This window comes from Cervus canadensis, chromosome 32 (assembly GCF_019320065.1).
Source record: "Cervus canadensis isolate Bull #8, Minnesota chromosome 32, ASM1932006v1, whole genome shotgun sequence".
NCBI classification, from domain to species: Eukaryota; Metazoa; Chordata; class Mammalia; order Artiodactyla; family Cervidae; genus Cervus; species Cervus canadensis.
In genome coordinates, this window is record NC_057417.1 from 29,019,259 (window position 1) to 29,036,996 (window position 17,738).

General features: G+C 53.7%; 2 protein-coding genes across 4 annotated transcripts; one reads left to right on the plus strand and one right to left on the minus strand.

Annotated features, from left to right (window-relative positions):
* Positions 1 to 1,020: 1,020 nt before the first annotated feature.
* CLDN15 (claudin 15) lies at positions 1,021 to 6,747 on the plus strand. 2 transcript variants are annotated; one of them, XM_043455489.1, is made up of 6 exons: positions 1,021 to 1,052; positions 1,545 to 2,009; positions 4,645 to 4,874; positions 5,841 to 5,953; positions 6,031 to 6,147; positions 6,228 to 6,747. In XM_043455489.1, the coding sequence occupies exons 1-6, from the start codon at positions 1,036 to 1,038 to the stop codon at positions 6,303 to 6,305; spliced, it is 1,020 nt and encodes a 339-aa protein (XP_043311424.1). In that variant the 5' UTR covers positions 1,021 to 1,035; the 3' UTR covers positions 6,306 to 6,747. The 2 variants fall into 2 exon arrangements, with proteins under 2 accessions (XP_043311424.1, XP_043311425.1); XM_043455490.1 differs by lacking the exon at positions 1,021 to 1,052 and having other exon boundaries at positions 4,710 to 4,874; positions 5,872 to 5,953.
* Positions 6,748 to 9,915: 3,168 nt separating this feature from the next.
* ZNHIT1 (zinc finger HIT-type containing 1) lies at positions 9,916 to 17,619 on the minus strand. Of its 2 annotated transcripts, XR_006267001.1 has the most exons (6): positions 17,456 to 17,619; positions 12,515 to 12,685; positions 11,993 to 12,072; positions 11,718 to 11,887; positions 11,408 to 11,627; positions 9,916 to 10,389 (listed from the first exon to the last, which is right to left on the minus strand). XR_006267001.1 is itself a non-coding variant. In XM_043455423.1 (5 exons), exons 1-5 carry the CDS (start codon positions 17,475 to 17,477, stop codon positions 11,606 to 11,608), a joined length of 465 nt encoding a protein of 154 aa, XP_043311358.1. In that variant the 5' UTR covers positions 17,478 to 17,619; the 3' UTR covers positions 11,391 to 11,605. The 2 variants fall into 2 exon arrangements, 1 of the variants encoding a protein (XP_043311358.1); XM_043455423.1 differs by lacking the exon at positions 9,916 to 10,389 and having other exon boundaries at positions 11,391 to 11,627.
* Positions 17,620 to 17,738: the final 119 nt, after the last annotated feature.

Sequence of the window (17,738 nt, forward strand, 5' to 3'; positions counted from 1 at the left end):
GAGGCGGGAAGGGCAGAGCTAAAGGGACAGGCAAGAATTTATGTCTCCTCTGACCCACTCAGCTGCCTCTCAGCGCGTGGATTTTTCCACACCAGGGAGGCCCCCACTCAGTTTCCTCCAAAACCTCCTCCCTTCCCTCCCTTTGTCCTCCTGCGTCCTCCCTTTCCTCCTCCCTGTCCCTCTCCTTAAGGGAGGGGGGCTGGCGGGGGGGAGGAAATGGGCATTTGGCATGGAGTTGGCAGGGGTCATGGAAGAGGTCAGGAACCCAGGACATCCCAGTTGCAGAAGGAAGGTCAGGACCCAGTCTCTACCCAGCCCACTTGGCCCCACACCCGTTGCCCTGTGCCAGGCTCAGCCTGGGCCTGTCTTGCTTCACTTCATACCTCTCATTCCTTACCCCTGCTGGGGGGACAGGGGAGGAGGCACCTGTGGGCAGCATGGAGGAGCCTGACTCAGGGAGGAGGATGGGGATTACACCCCCACACAGTGATGTCCTGTGTGACTGCCTGGGTGTAGAATGGGCCCCTTGGAACTGAGCCACAGCCACCCTCGCCAGAAGAGAACCGGAGCTGTCCCGGCTGTGGCCTCAGGGTGGGAAATGAGACTGTCTCTGCCAGGACAGGTGCTCAGCATTGGCTTGGGGTGGGGACCCAGAGGTTTCTAGTCTGTCATAATTAGTAGAGCCGGTGACAGTTCTGATAACGCTGAGCTGCTTAGATTATCAGAGGATCACGTCCTGGGCTTGTGATTTACCCTACTTAGGGCCCCTTTGGCAGCAAGATCAAGCTTTTTGCCGAGAGTCAAAGATCAACCCAACAAGGGGAGAAATTCAAGTTCAGGAAGTTGGAAGTTTGGAGAACATCCCCGGTGGCCTCAACCTGGGCCTTGGACACCCAGGGCATTCACCAGGTGCTGAGCAGTTCATACTTGCAAGGAGCTTTGATCTGTGGTCGCAATTCTTAACATAACCTACGAAGTGAGGAGTAATAGTTCTAGTTCATGGAAGCAGAAACAAGCTCAAGGGGCTCCGACTTCATGCCTGTGCCGCTTTGGTAAAGGGTAGGACCTGGTTTGAATCCCAGTTGGTTGGATTCCAGAGCCATGGGTTCCCCCAGATTGCCCATTCCCTCATTCAGCCTTACTCTTCCTTGGAGACTCAACCCTGAGGTCTTTGAGTTTCTTGAGCTGTTCTCAGCAGCATTCAGAGAGGGCAGCTCAGCTCCCCGGCTCCTTCCCCACTGAAAGGTGCAGGGGACGTCTGTGTTCAGTCTCAGTCTCTCGCCTCTCAGCCGCTTCCTCTTTGCTTGCCCCTCTTACTCCATTCTCGGCCCCTGACGAAAGCTGAGTCAGAAGCCGACGCTTCCCTTGGCTCCCAGCGCCTCCCATGGGAGCCCCTCCTTGGCGGCGCGTCCGTTAGTCACTCCCCGGTAAGTCCTCTCCCCCCACCCTCGAGGGGCGGGGAGCCCAGGGCAGCCCAGAGGCCAGGGGGGAGGGGGTGGACTTTTGGCCCGTTTGGTTTATTCCCTCCATCTCCTCGTCAACAGCTGCCGTGCGCGCTTGGCTGTTTCCTCTGACGGACCTGCGGGGAAGCGAAGAGACCCGGGGAGAGGGCAGGAGACAAACCGGAGACGGACCTGGGCCACGGAAGAGGCCGAGGCTGCGGCCTGCCTCCCTCTCTTTCCCTCGCCTGCCTGGACCACCCTCCTTGGCCACAGCCCCCTCAGGTTCCCCCGGGGCCCAGCCCCTCCCCGTCTCTGGGGCCCCGGGCTCCCCTCGGGGCCTGTGTCCCACCATGCCCGTGGCTGTGGAGATCTTCGGCTTCTTCCTCACAGCCGTGGGGCTGCTGATGCTGGGGGTGACCCTGGCGCACAGCAGCTGGCGAGTGTCCACCGTGCACGGGAACGTCATCACCGCCAACACCATCTTCGAGAACCTCTGGTACAGCTGTGCCACCGACTCCATGGGAGTCCACAACTGCTGGGAGTTCCCGTCCATGCTGGCCCTCTCCGGTATGGGCTGGGGAGAGCCGAAGGGAGCAGAGGGAGGCGGGAGGCTGGAGAGACCCCGGGGAGGGTGGGCGCTGCCTGTGCTCGGACCTTGGGCGCCATGCAGATGAGGGCAGCCAGACGCAGTGAGGAAACCTGGTTCCTGCAGCCAGGAGTGCTGGGGGCATCTCTCTTGTCTGAAACTGCGGCAGAGGCCGCACCACACGTGGCCCCCTGCCCTAACATGACCCTCTGTCTTTGTGGCTACAAGTTCAGGCACCGGGGCTAGAGTGCCGGCCCCAGCACCTGCCGTGGACCTGCTCCGAGCCTCAGGCCTGATAAAATGAGCTTCATTTGACCCATCTGTTAAAATTTGGGTCAGAATACCACCGGTTCACCGGGTGGCCGTGAGGATTACGTGAGATGAAATGTGCAGAATGTTAATGCGAGGTTGGCATCTACATTCACTCAATCAAATTGAGCACTATAGTTTTGGGGTGAGAGTGCTGGGACTCATGGGGAGAAGAGGAAACCCCATCTTGGATTCCTGGGGGATGAGATACTTAGAAGTCTCAATAACTGCACCAGGCTTCCACTGGGGCATTGACCTCACTGCCATGGCAAGCTCTAGAAGGCTGTTTTAAATGGAGTCCTCTTGTATGCCTCAGTACCCACTGTAGTCAGGGGTGTGTGTGCGTATGTGTTTGGGGTTGTTAGTGGGCTGGAGCCTACAGCCCTTTTGGCTCCAAAAGGTCCTCCCTGGTGGCTGGAGCTCATGCTCTGAGCTGTACCCATCACTCCCCGACCCGGGGAGTCCTTCAGTCGGCCCCTTGCCAGGCCACGAGGGGATGACCAGGAACCTAGTGCGCTGCAGCTCCCGCGCCCTCACTGGGGGCTGTTGGAGCCGTCGTGGCTTCCAGGTCCCCCAGCTGCAGGGGCCGGGTGGCAGGGGAAGGAGCTGAGGCCAGCACACCAGGAAACTGCCTCCCCAAGTATCAGAGATGCTATGAGCCGCTAGGGAGTCTGGGTGGGTCTCCCCTGCCCCTAACTAGTCCCAGGGTCTCCTGAGGCAGCTATAGGGGCTTCATGCTCTCATCCCATCCAGGACACCAACCCCACCCCAAAAAAAAAAAAAAACTTCTATGAAAGCTGAGTACAAGCTGGGTCAGACACCAGATCGGATACCAGAATGCTGGGTGGGCAGGAGGGACATTGGCTGCAGCCACGCAGCAGCGTGGTGTGAGGGGCCCCACTGGGACTGCTGCCGAGCGGGGAGGGCAGAGAGCACGCAGCTGTCCAGGGATACGGTTGAGGTTCCAGGCATCATTAGTGCTTCGCGTGCACCATTTCAGTGCTGTTTACAGCCCCACCATTGGCAGCATTAGTAACCTCATCTTCCAGAAGCAAGAAAACTGCATGGTGACCTGCCCTGAGGCACCCAGGTGGTTGGGGGGCTGGAATTCAGAGCCAGCCGATACTTCGTTCCCAGGCTAGTTCTGGTCCTGGGAGGGGTCCTGTCACTTGTTCGTGCTACAGCCACCCAGCTGCTTATGGGCCCTTCAATAATGTCTCCTTATCTACAAGAGCTCCCTGGGGATCCGGAGCTGGTCTGCCCAGGTGGGGATGGGTGGGGGGCGGGGTGGATGGATGGATAAATAGGGGGAGAGGCTGGGGGAACTGCAGAGGAAGTGACGGGGAAGGAGAAAATGCTCCCAGGGAACTCTGCCCCTCCTCCCTGGCCCCCAACTCTGGGCCACTTCACATCTTCCTGGCAGGGGCCCAGCCTTTCCCCTTCAACACAGGCGGCACTGCCCCACCCAGGGAAGGGGTGCAAGGTCCTTGGGAGTGCTTGGCAACTGTCGAGGACCGAAGAGGAGGAAGGGGGCCCAGAAAGGGAGCTGCCGTTTCCTTCGGCTTTGAGGAAGGCGCATGTGAGCTAGACTTGACTCGCACAGGTCCTAGGCCCAGGTATCCCACCTTCCAGATTAGAAGCTGCCACTGCTGCCCCCTATCGGTCACTCCAGGAAGAAGCTCGGTTCAGGATGTCAGGCACTGTGCTAAACGGGACCTAGTAGGTGTGAGGGAGGGGAGGGGTGCTCACAGAGTGTACTGTCTGTAATACCCAGCAGAACATGGCAGTTCTCAACTAGTGGTAGTTTTTTGACAATGTCTAGAGATTTTGATTGTCCTGTCTGGAGAGACTGCTATTGATGTCTAATGGGCAGAGGCCAAGGATGCTACTAAATACCCTACAATGCAGGGACTTCCCTGGTGGTCCAGTGGTTGAGGTTCCGTGCTTCCACTGCAGGGGGTCACCAGGTTCGATCCCGGTCGGGGAACAAAGATCCTGCATGCCAAGTAGTGTGGCCAAAAATTAAAAAAAAAAAAAAATCCTGCAATGCAGAGTATGGCCCCCAGGACAAAGCATTATTGGCCAAAGTGTGTAAGTGGCGCTGAGCAGAAGCCTTGTAACAGAGGTAGAGGCAAAGTGCACCTGGAGGGTGGAGAGGTGCGGAGGTGAGCTCCTGGGAAGGAGGGGGTGTGACCCCTCAGCCTGACCCCCTCAGACTGGATGGGGCCCGAAGGGGAAGGAGAGGACTTGAGGGCTTGTAGGGACTGAGACCCGAGCAGGTTACATCAGGGGCTAACTCTGTCATAGGCTGGAGAGCAGACGGAGGGGAAAGGGCCGGCTCTGGGACCCATGGCTGCGCCCCGCCTCCCCAGGGTACATCCAGGCCTGCCGGGCGCTCATGATCACCGCCATCCTCCTGGGCTTCCTGGGCCTCCTCCTAGGCATGGTGGGGCTGCGCTGCACGAACATTGGGGGCCTGGAGCTCTCCAGGAAAACCAAGCTGGCAGCCGCCGCAGGAGCCCTACACATCCTGGCTGGTAACTGGGGGAAGTGATGGGTGGACCCTGCTCTGCAGTGGGCGGGGGTGGTACTGCAGTGGGGGGGGTGGGCAACCCAGACCCCACGGTTGCCTCACCTTCCCCTTTGCATTGACACCTGTCCGCTCTCCCTGCTCACCCCACCCTCACCCATACTCACCAAATCCCTTGGCTACAAATCAGTCCATCAGCAATGTTTCTTGAGCCTGTACTAGGAACCAGGCATGAGCGAGGTATGGGAGGGAATCCAAAGGTGGGAGTTTCTGCCTTCCAGAGCTTACAGTCTGGCTGGGAAGATCAGAGCTAGGACGTTGCACACATGCACACACACACACACGCACTGTGCACAATAACAGTACCACAAGACTTGCCATCCCTTTTCAATTTTCAAAACATGTCTGTGCACATCCCCTCAACACGCCTGTGAGGTAGGGCAGGTCTTGTCCTGTTCTCCAGATGTGGACACAGGCTCAGGGAAGCCAGGTGGCTTACTGGAAGACACGGCCCCAGGGGGCGGCCAGGCTGGACCTGTAGTCCAGGGACCTGGCGGGCTTCAGGCCTTCATACACCGAGCCGTGAAGACCTGGCACCGCCCCGAGGGCTCTGGGAGGCCCAGGAAAGGGGAGTCAGAGCAGGCAGGCTGATCAGGGAAGACTGTTTGGGCTTTCGAGAATGGACAGGAGCTGGTGAGCAGATTCCAAGTGCGGAAACTGTGGTCCAGGCACTAGAGGTAGGAGGGACAGGGCAGGTGTGGGATAAACAGAGGGAACAGGGGCTGAGGAGCAGAGTGGGAGACTAGACAAGAAAGGGGGGCTGCAGTGTGTCTGGTGTTGGATGGAGTAGCCTGCAGTTGACGTAGGAAACAGAAGTGAGGAGCTGGCGAGGGGAAATGAAAGGGATCCGATGAAGCTTGCTCTTGGACTTGATGCCCATGTCCTTTCTCTGGGCCGCCCCTTCCTCCGCCAGGCCTAGCTGGGTTCTCCGGTTCCTCCCCCAGGTATCTGCGGGATGGTGGCCGTCTCCTGGTACGCCTTCAACATCACCAGGGACTTCTTCGACCCCTTGTACGCTGGAACCAAGTGAGTGTGGGGGACGGCGGGTGGGTCTCGGTGTGACTCCCGAGCTAGCGCCACCTGCTCACCGTCCTCGTCCCCAGGTACGAGCTGGGCCCTGCCCTCTACCTGGGCTGGAGCGCCTGCCTGCTTGCCATCCTGGGCGGCATCTGCCTCTTCTCCAACTGCTGCTGCTCTCGGGACTGGGACCCCGCCGCCGGGTAAGTGGGGGCATGCCGCGAGGGCGAAGCGCGGGGCGAGGGCCGCACCTCCCTCTGACCCGGGTTCTCTCCCCCGCCAGCGCCCAGCTTCCCTACAAGGCCCCCGTGATACCGGCCGCCAGCCTCGCTGCCCGTCTGCCCGCTGCAGCCTCGGATGAAGAGGGCGACAGCAGCTTTGGCAAGTACGGGAAGAACGCTTATGTGTAGACGGCCGGGCCTGTGGACCCATTCCCTTCCCACTGCCCCCAGTGGAGAGGGGTCCCCGGAATACCGGGACTGTGGGCGCGGGCCCCTGCTCCAGGTTATCAACTTCTGGGCCAAGCCACGCTTCAGGCTCCGCCCCCTGCCCGGAAGCCACACCCCGCTCTGGCCTCAGGCCCCGCCTTCCCACCGGAGCTCCGCCCTGGCCACGCCTCTTTCCTCTGGTTCTCTGGATCCTCCGCAGCCAAGAACTGGCTGCCTGAGAACTCATCTCTGGCCTCTGAGGCTGGACCCCTCTTAACCTTCTGAGTCTAGGTTCCGGGCCGTTAAGCAGGGGGAGGCGTCCCCGAGTGTTTTCAGTCTGTATAAATTCATGCATAAATAAACTTGTGAACTGTTGGGGGGTTGAAGGTGTCATGAGGCAGTTGACCCAGCAAGGGGTGGCTGAGGCGGCACCCAGGGTCACTTCAGTTCCTGGACCCCAGGCTGTCACCTGTCCACTGCCTTTGGACTGTCCCATCTGGCAAAGGAGGAAAGGAGTTGCAAGTAGTTTGTAGAGTGTGGCATTCTCACAACTACTGATAACGCCCAATAAGGAGCAGATAAGGACCGGAACAGCAGAGATACCCTATGGCCAGACTGATAACAAGTCACTCCTTTTACTCTGGACCTTTCTCACAGCTATATGAGGAGATGATTGGTCTAGAGTTTCTTTACCTGGACCTGAGAGTGGATATCAGAAATTTGACAAGCCCTTTGAAATGGTGTCAAGTCAGCCAGGCCTGGACCAAGTACGTTTTTCTGGGGATGGTTCAATAACTTCCAGAAAAGGCACTGGAGGTCTGTTCAGAGGCCTGTGTATTGGTGGTGTGTGTGTGTGTGACTGAACGGTATCCAGCTCAGACGTGGCTACAGGGCCACGGGCATGCTTAGCACAGGCCCAGCCAGCACTGAGCAGAGTCAGTACACACTTGAGGCAGGAAACTGAGGCTGAGGGCAAGAAGCCTGGCATCCAGTGTTAGGAGCGGAGAGCAGAGTCTACCCTGGCACCCATCCCCTGTCGTGCTGCGTATGGCAACGAGTCCCTTGGCAGTGGCCTGGCACTTGACCTTCCTTTGATCCCATCTGCTCACCCGCACTGACTTTCTCCTGGGATGTAGAGACCTCCCACACCTGCGTTCTAACTTGGCCCTCTCTCCTGAGCTTCAGGAGTTGTGCAGCCCTCGAGTGTTGTCACCAGGCTGGGTGAATTCATCACTTTCCCCCAAAATCACAGTTTCTGCCCGGCCAAACTCTTGAGTCTCACAGACTGACCACCTCAGTCCTCTCTGGCTGCTCCCTTCACTTCCTCTTCACCACCTCCCTTCAGCTGGCAGCCAAATCCTATCAGTTCTCCCTCCATAGGAGCTTTCCACTTCACCTAGTTCTCCCCCTTGTCCTGCCCGGTGCTGGGTCCAGCCCTCATCTCCAGACTCTAATGTTAGAGAATCCCCCTAAGTGAGCTTTGTGACCCAGTTCCCATTTCTCCCTATCTGTCATCCTGCCCTGGCAGCACCCTGGTGCCTCAGGAAAAAGGCAAAACAAAGACAATCACACCTTGACACACTGCCTGGCCCTAGCCCAACTCTTTAAAAGATTTAATCTGGCTGCATTGTGTCTTAGTTGCCACACTCCACACTCGTGGGCTCTTTATTGCAGCAAGTTGGCTCCTCTCCAGCTGTGGCACACCACCTTAATTGCCCTTCGGCATGTGGGATGTTAGTTCCCCGACCAGGGATTGAACCTTCGTCCCCAGCATTGGCAGGCAGATTATTAACCTCTGAACCACCAGGGAAGTCCCTAGCTTGCCTTTCTATCCCCATTTCTTACTATTCCCCCATGTATCTGTGGTCTCCCAGCAAGCTGGACTTTTCACGTGGACACACACATTCGAATCAGGGCTTCCTACTGGATTCCACCCAGAACACATGCTTTCCACGCTATTCCCTCCCTGCCCCTTCCCGCCCACACTCTGCTTTCATACCGTTTGTGGCTGTCCCAAGGCCAAGTCCAAAGTCCACGTGGAAGGGACTGTACAGAAACACAGACACTGGGAAGCGGGTTTCACGCAGGCCCTCAGTGTAACAACCTACCGGACAGGCCCTGGGCCACGTGATGCTCACCTGCCTCTTCTCACCCCTTCCCCCTTTCAGGAAAACCAACCTGAGCCAAGTTTCACATTCGAGCCTTGACTACGTGACCATGGGGTTAAGTTTTGGTTTCTTTGTCCATCAAGGTGGGTCACATGGCTATAAAGGGCTATGGAACTACTTTTTAACATTATTTTCTTCTTTGCTAGAAGCTACAGAAGCAAGATCTGGTCCCTGCCCTCAGAGAACTCACAGGCTGGGAGCAGACAGAAATACAGACAGCTAGTTACCATGTAATGGGCAAGGTGCTATGGCTGCTTATTCCAAAAAGCCTCTGATTTCTGAGGAACTGGCTATGAAAAAGCTCAACAACAAACTGCTTAAGTCTTGGGCAATGATGTCAATAGCTGAGCACTCACCAAACAACAGGCACCGGGCCTGGTACAGTCTCTAGTCCTCCGATTTCTGGGAGGCGGCTGTAACAGAGTCGGAGAGGCAAAGTGATCTGTCCAACCTTGTAAGCGGCACTAATAATTAGTAGTATAGTGAAGTCAAAGTGTTAGTCGCTCAGTTGTGTCCGACTATTTGCGGCCCCATGGACTGTAGCCCACCAGGCTCCTCTGTCCCAGGGGATTTCCCAGGCAAGAATACTGGCATGTGTAGCCATTTCCTTCCCCAGGGGATCTTTCTGACCCAGGGATCGAACCCGGGTCTTCCACTTGCAGGCAGATTCTTTACCATCTGAGCCACCAGGGATTTCCCAAAGACCCAGGCGTTTCCCAAGGTGGGGACCACGTCTCCACTAGTACATAGGAAGCTGGCAAAAACTGCTCAAGATTTTCCTTGAGCAATTATGGTTTTAAATGAGGGTCTGGAGATCCTTCCTAGAAAAGATCAATAAATGACTTGTAGAGCCAGTCAGCATGAGGAGGCCCCTGGGATCCTATCAAGGCCAGCAGAGGAAGACTTGAATGTGTCAGAGTAGACCAATCTTACACCATGTGGAACAACAAAATATGAATCAAAGTCAGTACACTTAGGAAATAGACCAAGGAGACTGTGCTGACTCAGCAGCAATCTGACAGGAAATCCAAAGCAGGTGATCACAGTGAAGCATAGGAGGTGTTCCTCAGTCAAGAAATAGTCATGTCTTTTTTTTGGTCACACCGTGCACCTGTGGGATCTTAGTTCCCTAACCAGGGATCGAACCTGGGGCCCAGCAGAGTGACAGCACCGAGCCCTAACCACTGGATCGCCAGGAAATTCCCTCTATTTTCTTTCTTGAGTGCACTTCTTGGCGGAGAGGAAAACAGAAAGGTTAGGATCCAAGAAGGTTTCCCTGCCTGAGAACAAGATAATTAATCTAGGCCAAAGAGTCAGCAGCCAGTGGACTGAATCACTGATGTCCCAGTTACTACTGCTGTCCAACCAACCATCCCAAGGCTCAAAGGCATAAACCGTTTTATTATACACATGGATCCTGTAGGTCAGGAATTTAGAGCAGAGATGGCCAGTGTCTGCTCCAAGATGTTGAGGACACAGCTAGGAAGACTCAAATGGGTGAGGGTGACTTGATGTCTGGGGTTTGGAATCATCAGGAAGCAGCTTCACTCCTATGATGGAAGCCTGGGCTGGGATGGCTTGAAGGCTTGCTCACCTGGACCTGTCAACGGGAGGACCTGCACACAGTGGGCTTCCTCACAGCATGGCGGCTTCAGGACGGCAGGATTTCTTACAAAGTGGCCGAGGGCTCCAAAGGCAAGAATCGAGGGACGGGGCAGAAGCTGCACTGCCTTTTACCATCTGGCCTTTCATGTCCCATGATCACTCTTCTACCACTGTCTACTGGTCCAAGCAGTCGTAAGTCTGACCAGATTCCAGGGGAAGGCGACAGCCAGCCACTTTTTGATGCCTGAAGGATGGTAAAAAAAATTTACAGCCATTTCTGAAAACCACCACGCTGAGGATTATCTCCTAAGCCCTGTCCTTACCACCATTCAACACAATGCTGTCACCCAATACCACTTGCCCAACCACCAGTATCCAGAAGAAAGAGCAAGCAACTTCCCAGGAAGAGACTGGCAACGCCTGGCGAGAAAGTCCAACCACAAGAAAGTCCCCAAAAGCGGGGAGAAGAGCCTAAGAAGGCCCCTGACACCAACCTGGCTGGATCTCATTAATAGCTTACTGAAATAACCCGTGTCACAGATATTTCCTACGCATCTGCCTTGCTATGTTGCAACAAGGTACTGAGCCTGAAGATAGCCACTCCGAGGCATTTTTGAGCTCACGGCTTATAATCCACTTACAGAAGGTGTGGTGCAAGAAGCTCCAGTGCCACAATGTTGTATCAGTAGCATCAGGGTCACCAAGAACAGAGGCCTCTTACCATGAACTCCGACGCTTCCCAGAAATGTCTGGGTTTTCTCTACTACTAATAAATCACACACCACAGTCCATGATTAAGACGGGCTTCCTAAGGACAACTCAGATGGGTGGCACCAAGGACAAGGGCCCAGTCTCTCCCCTTTGGGTAAGAATCAGAGACAAAGCCAGGGCTGGCTCCTTCTGTGTTACCCTTCTACATCCGCATCCCCAGCCCTCACTCCACTTCCCCATCACCAGTCCTGGGAGTCAAAATACACTCAGAAGAACTAGAGAAACAAAATGCAAAAAAAAAAAAACCAACTAGATCAATAACCAAAAAAGTGACAAAAAGCAGCAGCCAAGAACCGCAAAGACATAGGGGTGGCAGAAGAATAGGACAGCATCTTTCTTGGTCAGGGGCCCAGAGGGGCAGGCAGTAGGAGGAGTGATTGACAGGTAGGCAGAAAAGACACAGAGTAGCGACTTCGGGAAACAAAGGACCCACCAGCCTCACCCCCAAAATCCCACAGAACCAACCGGGCAGGCTCCTCCTCGCACGAGACCTTTTATTACAACTGCACTCTGAGGGCTCAGGCACCACCCTGCCTCCGGCCCTGGAAGCAAGGCTGGTCTCCCTGGAGGAGAGGACACGGGCTTTGCTGGGCTGCCCTCCTGGCCCGGGAGGAGCATCTTTTCTTTCGGTGATGCTCTCTCCGAGGCCGGGCGATGCACAGGGTCTTCCTCTCTGGGGACGCCCAGGGTCACACGGTCCACTTCAGGCACCTGCGGGCAGAGGAAGCCCTGGATGAGGAGAGGGTCCCAGGCTGCTGTGGGGGGGGTGGGGGGGTGTGGCCCCGGGGAGGCCCCGCTCACCTGGTCTCCTGGTGGGTGCCCAGACAGCGCACAGTGCAGTACCGGGCACCACAGCTGACGCAGGTGTAGGGGGAGGGGAAGCCGCAGACAGCACAGAAGGGACGCTGGGGCCGGGACGGGGGTCCCGCGCAGGCCGTCAGGTAGTTAGGACCCTCGGCCACACTCAGGTTCTGCAGAGACAAGGGGGCGGGGCTGGCTCTGACTGCTCCGCCCACCCAGGGATCCCAGCAGATGCGTACCTGCCCCGTGGAGTCCTCCCAGCCAGCTCCTCTCACCTGCTCCTCCAGCAAGGCCTGAAAGTTTTTTCGGAAGCGGAGCTTAAAATGATCACCTCGTGTTTTCTTCTTTTTCTTTCCTAGAGGTCAAGGGCGATGAGTTACTTGGCCCTCACCCAGGAAGACTCAAGCTTCTCTGCCCCACCGTTCCCAATGCCCCCGTGTCTGTTCCCTGCCCAGGTGCCTGCCAGGTTCTAAGCCGGCCTCCCCTCTCTCTACCATCCTTCCCCGCCTCCCACTTCTCCAACCCGAGCCTTCCTCCATCTCCACACTCCCGATACCTAGAGCTCCGTGTCGGAGACAATCTCAAGGGCTCATCTCCCTGGCTTCTTTACTCTACACACAGGAAAGGAAACTGAGGCTCAGACTGGGAGAGGGCTTGGGTCCAGGGAGCCAGAGGAGCTCCCAGTAAGCCGGCGTCCTTACACAGCCCTGACCCGGCCAGGCTCTTCCCTCTTCCTGCAGCCTTGCCTCCCGACCAGCCCCCTCACCGGCACCCCCTTCTTCCTCCACCCGCCTCACCAGTGTCTGCATCGTCATCAAACTGAGGCAGCCGCTTGCCCAGCTGGGGGAGGCCCGCGTGGGGGTCGTCCTGGAAGTTGTCATTCTCCAAGGCCTCGAGCTGCCTGTTGATGCGCCGCTGCCGGGCTGCCCGGTCCAGCACCCGCCGCTGTCCAGGGTCCTGGGAGCGAACTAGATGGGACAGGGCCACAAGAGTTACGGGGGCAGAGAAGAGACACGCTGGGTGGCCTTGGCTCTGGGCCATGGGTGGAAGGAAGATGTCCAGGGGGTGGGAGCCACAGTTCTCTGATCTCACCCTAGTCCCCAAACCCTTGGCCCCTGGATCTCCTCCCAATATATCGCCCATTCTGGCTGCTTCCTTCTCAGTCACCTAAGACTGCTGTTTCAGTCATTCATGCCTGGTTTCCATCCTTTTGGCCCCATCCTTTCCTCCCAATCCCAGACCTGGTCAGTGAAATGTCTCCTGGAGACCTCTCACTGCTGGCGGAAACCACACAACCATGCCGGTGGAGACCACAGTGCACTTGGGTTTTCCAGGTGCCACTGGGACCTTGTTGCACTCAGCCTTTATGAGCAGCAATCTTATTTCCCACCTCAAAGGACAAGGCGCCATGCAGAGATGCTTATCCATCAGCCCACCCTCAATCATAACTGCATGGGTACCCCCATCTCCTTCCATTCCAAGTGGATGCAGCCACAAGTCCCACTGCTAAACCCAAATCCTTTACTCCGAGTTCAAGTCTTCCCCCTCCCTTGCATCTTCAACACCCCCACCACCCACTCAACTGGTACTTTCCCCTCCATAGCAAAACCTGCTAAATTCTCGTGTGTCTAACTTCACAGCCACTCTGCTGCGAGAGCGCAGTCCATGTGATGTTTTATTTGCTTACCTCCCTTCCACTCCAAACTCACCCCCAGCAAACCAACTCCCACTCCATGGGAACCAGTCACACTCAGGACAGCTGATGCAATTGATAAATGGGTGTGAGTTCTGGCTGCTCCACCAATCAGCTGTCCCAAGCTAGCAGAGGTTGGTTCGTGAGGTTTAAGGAAAGAAGCCTTCGCCATAACATAAAAGTGCAAAGTGATGCAACAAGTGCTGACATAGAAGCTACAGCAAGAACGAGCTAAGGGAGCTCCCTGGTGCTCCAGTGGTTAGAACTCTATGCTTTCAGTGCTGTGGGCCCAGGTTTGATCCCAGGTTGGGGAACGAAGATCTGGGATGCTGCATGGTCTGGCCAAAAGAAGAAAAATCAGAAGAGCTAGCTAGTGGCTACATTAAACAACAGACTTTCAGTGTAGACAAAACTGCCTTCTACTAGAAGAGGCCATCTAGGACTTTCCTAGCTAGAGAGGAGAAGTCAATCCCTGACTTCAAAGCTTCCAAGGATAGGCTGACTCTCTTGTTGGGGGCTCAAGTGGCTGATGAATTTGAGTTGAGGCCAGTGCTCATTTACCATTCTGAAAATTCCAGGCCCTTAAGAATTAGGCTAGATCTACTCTGCCCTTGCTCTATAAATGGAACAGCAAATCCTGGATGACAGCACATTTGTTTATAACATAGTTGACTGAATATTTGAAGCCCACTGTTGATACCTACTTCTCAGGAGAAAAGATGCCTTTCAAAATATTACTGCTCATTGACAATGTACCCAGTCACTCAAGAGCTCTAATGGAGATGTACAACAAAATCAATGTTGTTTTCATGCCACAATAACCATTCTGCAGTCCATGAACCAAGGAGTAATTTTGATTTTCAGGTCTTATATTTAAGAAAGGTATTTCATAAGGCTATTGCTACTACAGATAATGATTCCTCTGATGGAGCTGGGCATAGTTCATGAAAAACCTCCTGGAAAGGATTCAGAATTCTAGATGCCATAAAGAACATTTGTGATTCATGGCAGAGGGAAAAAATATCAACATTAACCAGAGTTTAGAAGAAATGGATTCAATCCTCAAGGGTGACTGCGGAAGTAACTGCAGATGTGGTGGAAATAGTGAGAGAACTAGAATTAGAAGAGGAGCCTGAAGATGTGACTGAATTGCTGCAATCTTATGACACAATTTTCATGTATGAGTCAAGAAAATGGTGCTTAAAATGGAAACCACTCCTGGTGAAGATGTTGTAAAGATTGTTGAAATGACAACAAATGATTCAGAATATTACATAACTTAGTTGATGTAAAACCCTGGCAATGGCAGGGTTTGAGAGGATGAACTCCAATTTTGGAAGAAGTTCTACTCTGGATAAAATGCAATCAAGCAGCATTGCAGGCTACCGAGAAATCCTTCATGAAAGGAAGAGTCAACTGATGTGGCAAACGTCACTGCTGCCTTATTTTAAGCAATCGAAACAGCCCCCCAGCCTTCAGCAACCACACCCTGATCAGTCAGCAGCCATCCACAGTGAGGCAAAACCCTCCAACAGCAAAAAAAGAAAGTTACAAGGTGCTGAAGGTTGAGATGATGGCTAGCATTTTTTAGCAATAAGTATTTTTTAATTAAAGCATATACAGGGACTCCCCCGGTAAGCCAGAGGCTAAGACTCTGTTCTTAGAATGCAGAAGGCCCCGGGTTCGAATGCTGGTCAGGGAACTACTAACAGACCCCACATGCCACAAGTAAAAAATAAAAGAAAGATCCCACATGCCACAACAAAGACCCAAGATAGCCAAATAAATTAAAAAAAATTTTTTTAATAAAGCATATATATTGTTTTAAGACATAATGCTACTGCACACTTAATTGACTATAGTGTAAACATAATTTTTGTATGCAATGGGAAATCGAAAAATTGGTGTGACTCAACTTTATTGTGATACTCACAATCATGGTGGATGAGAATCAAGCCTGTGTATCTGAGGTCTGACTGTACTAATCTTTACATCAACCCTCTGAGACAGGTATCACTATCATCCCCAGTTTACTGGAGTTCAGAGGTTAAGAAACCTGTCCAAAGTTTACACAGCTAATAAGCAGCTCCTGGGTCAGAATTCAAACCCAGAACTGCCTAGCATCAAAAAAATCCTCTTGATCACTGTAATATACTGCCTCCCTTTCTAGTACCAGGCGGTGCCCTGGGTTCTGGGAATACAACCAGAGTTTAACATCAGGTGGGGGATATAAATGATCAAATCAACAAGCACAGTGCAGGACAGTATATGCTAGGATGGGAAAGTGCAAAGTACTATGAAACACATGACAGAAACACATAGCCTATTCCTGGGGTGTGTGTTAGTCACTGTGTCGTGTCTGACTCTTTGCGACCGCATGGACTGTAGCCCACCAGGTTCCTCTGTCCATGGAATTCTCCAGGCAAGAATACTGGAGTGGGTTGCCATTTCCTTCTCCAGGGAATCTTCCCAACACAGGGACTGAACCCGAGTCTCCTGCATTCCAGACAGATTCTTTACTGTCTGAGCCACCAGGTCTTGGGGTAGTCAGGAAGATTTTCCAAGGGAAAGTAAGTCTAAGTTGACACCTGACTGATGAACAGAAGTTAGCCTGGTTGGAGGAGGGGAAGGTGATTGGTACCAGCATGAGAGAAGGCCTGGACGAAAGACTGCAGTGTCTTCAATACATTTTTTAAAGTTCTATATGGCTGGTATTACAAAGTATGTGGGCAGGGGATATGAAGTCAGGCAGACCATTAAGAATCTTACCTTTAAGTGTCTATATGAATTTGGATTGGGGAATTATATTTTATTTTTTGGCTGTGCTGCAAGGCTTGTGGCATCTTAGTTCCCCAACCAAGGACTGAACCCAGGTCTCGGCAGTGAAAGGGTCAAGTCCTAAAGGTCCATTCCACTGGACCGCCAGGGAATTTCCTGGGCTTGGGGACTTTATGGTGAGGGTGACAGAGATCCAGTGAGGGGTTTTAAGAGGACATGACTGGATTTATTACAAGTCAATCTGGCAGATTGCTCCCACCCTCATCACTTTTTATCTGGATTACTCAATAGCTTCCTAACTGGCCTTCCAATCTATAGACCTGTGCTACACAATAAAGCAGCCACTAGTCACATGAGGTTATTTTCGTTTAAATGTAGATTAGTTAAGATGTAATTAATTAAAATACATGAAATTTTAAATTAAGTGCTCAATCTCACCAGCCACATTTCAAGTGCTCGATAGTCACAGGCGGCTATTGGCTGCCATACTGAATAGTGCTGATTAAAAATATTCCCATCATCCCAGAAATTTCTACTGGACAGCGTGGCTGTAGCCCCCTCAATCCACCCTCTGCACTTAAGTCCTTTTCTAAGAGATAAATTTGTTTGCGTCAATCCCCTGCGTTAAAAGCCCTTGAAAGCTCTTCACTGCCCTCTTTATAGAGCTTAAACTCGTCAGCCGTGTTTAAAATGCCTTTCAAGGGTGCCTTTCCCTTGTCCTCCAGCCTCTCTCTCCTCAAGCCTGGGAACTATGAACTTGGTTTCCTAAGCGATCTACGTTTTCTTGCTCTCCTACCTTGGCGCGTGCGATTACCGCCGCAGGGAAGGAGTCCCCACGCACTTGCACGGAGCGAAACCGTAACTTTCAAGACACAGTCCAAGCGTTTTCTTTCCCTCCAAGCCTTCCCTGTCCCCTCCTTCCCAGAAGCTGGGTTGTATGCCACTCCTCTCTGAGCCCAGGCGCTTTGCATCCCTCTACCATAGCACGTATCACTCTGAAACGCAATGCTAGGTCTGCGTGTCTGCCCCGCTCCCGGAAAGTCAGTTCTTGGACGCGAAGGATCTTTCTTCTTTCTTCATCCCCAGCAACCGGTTTGCAGCACGCATGAATAAAACGTGAACAGAAAGGAGCTGCCCCGGGTTTAGGGGGCTGTCAGTATCCGAGCGCCGGGGGAGGGATTTGAAACTAATAACCGGGTGAGGGAATCCTAGGCCAGGTTCGAATCTGAGAGGAAGAGAGTGGGCCAACAGCCACAGGCTGACTTACCCGAAGTTTTCTTCTCCACCATTTCCACAACACAGCTGCGAGATGGGCCTACTGCGCACGCGTGCTAAATCACGTGGGTCGTAGCATCATGACTTCCGGCGACGAGTGCTCCTGCGCGTGCATCCCACAGGGTTTTGACTAATTACGCGGTGTTCCCTTGGAGACCAGAAAGCTTTCCGCCATATTTTTTACGGGCAAAACTACTTCCGTCCTCGGTGCAGCTGTGTTATTTCGGAACCTCCGAAATGGGTCGTTTTAAAGAAACGGTGCCAGCGATCTTTCA

Coding starts and splice junctions, on each gene's coding strand:
- ZNHIT1 (XM_043455423.1), bottom strand. CDS start 17,477: ATGGTGGAGAAGAAAACTTCGG. Junction 11,888..11,992: donor AGGCCTTGCTGGAGGAGCAG/GTGAGAGGAGCT, acceptor TTGTCTCTGCAG/AACCTGAGTGTGGCCGAGGG. Junction 11,628..11,717: donor GGCACCCACCAGGAGACCAG/GTGAGCGGGGCC, acceptor CTCTGCCCGCAG/GTGCCTGAAGTGGACCGTGT.
- CLDN15 (XM_043455489.1), top strand. Junction 2,010..4,644: donor GTCCATGCTGGCCCTCTCCG/GTATGGGCTGGG, acceptor ACTCTGTCATAG/GCTGGAGAGCAGACGGAGGG. Junction 4,875..5,840: donor AGCCCTACACATCCTGGCTG/GTAACTGGGGGA, acceptor TTCCTCCGCCAG/GCCTAGCTGGGTTCTCCGGT.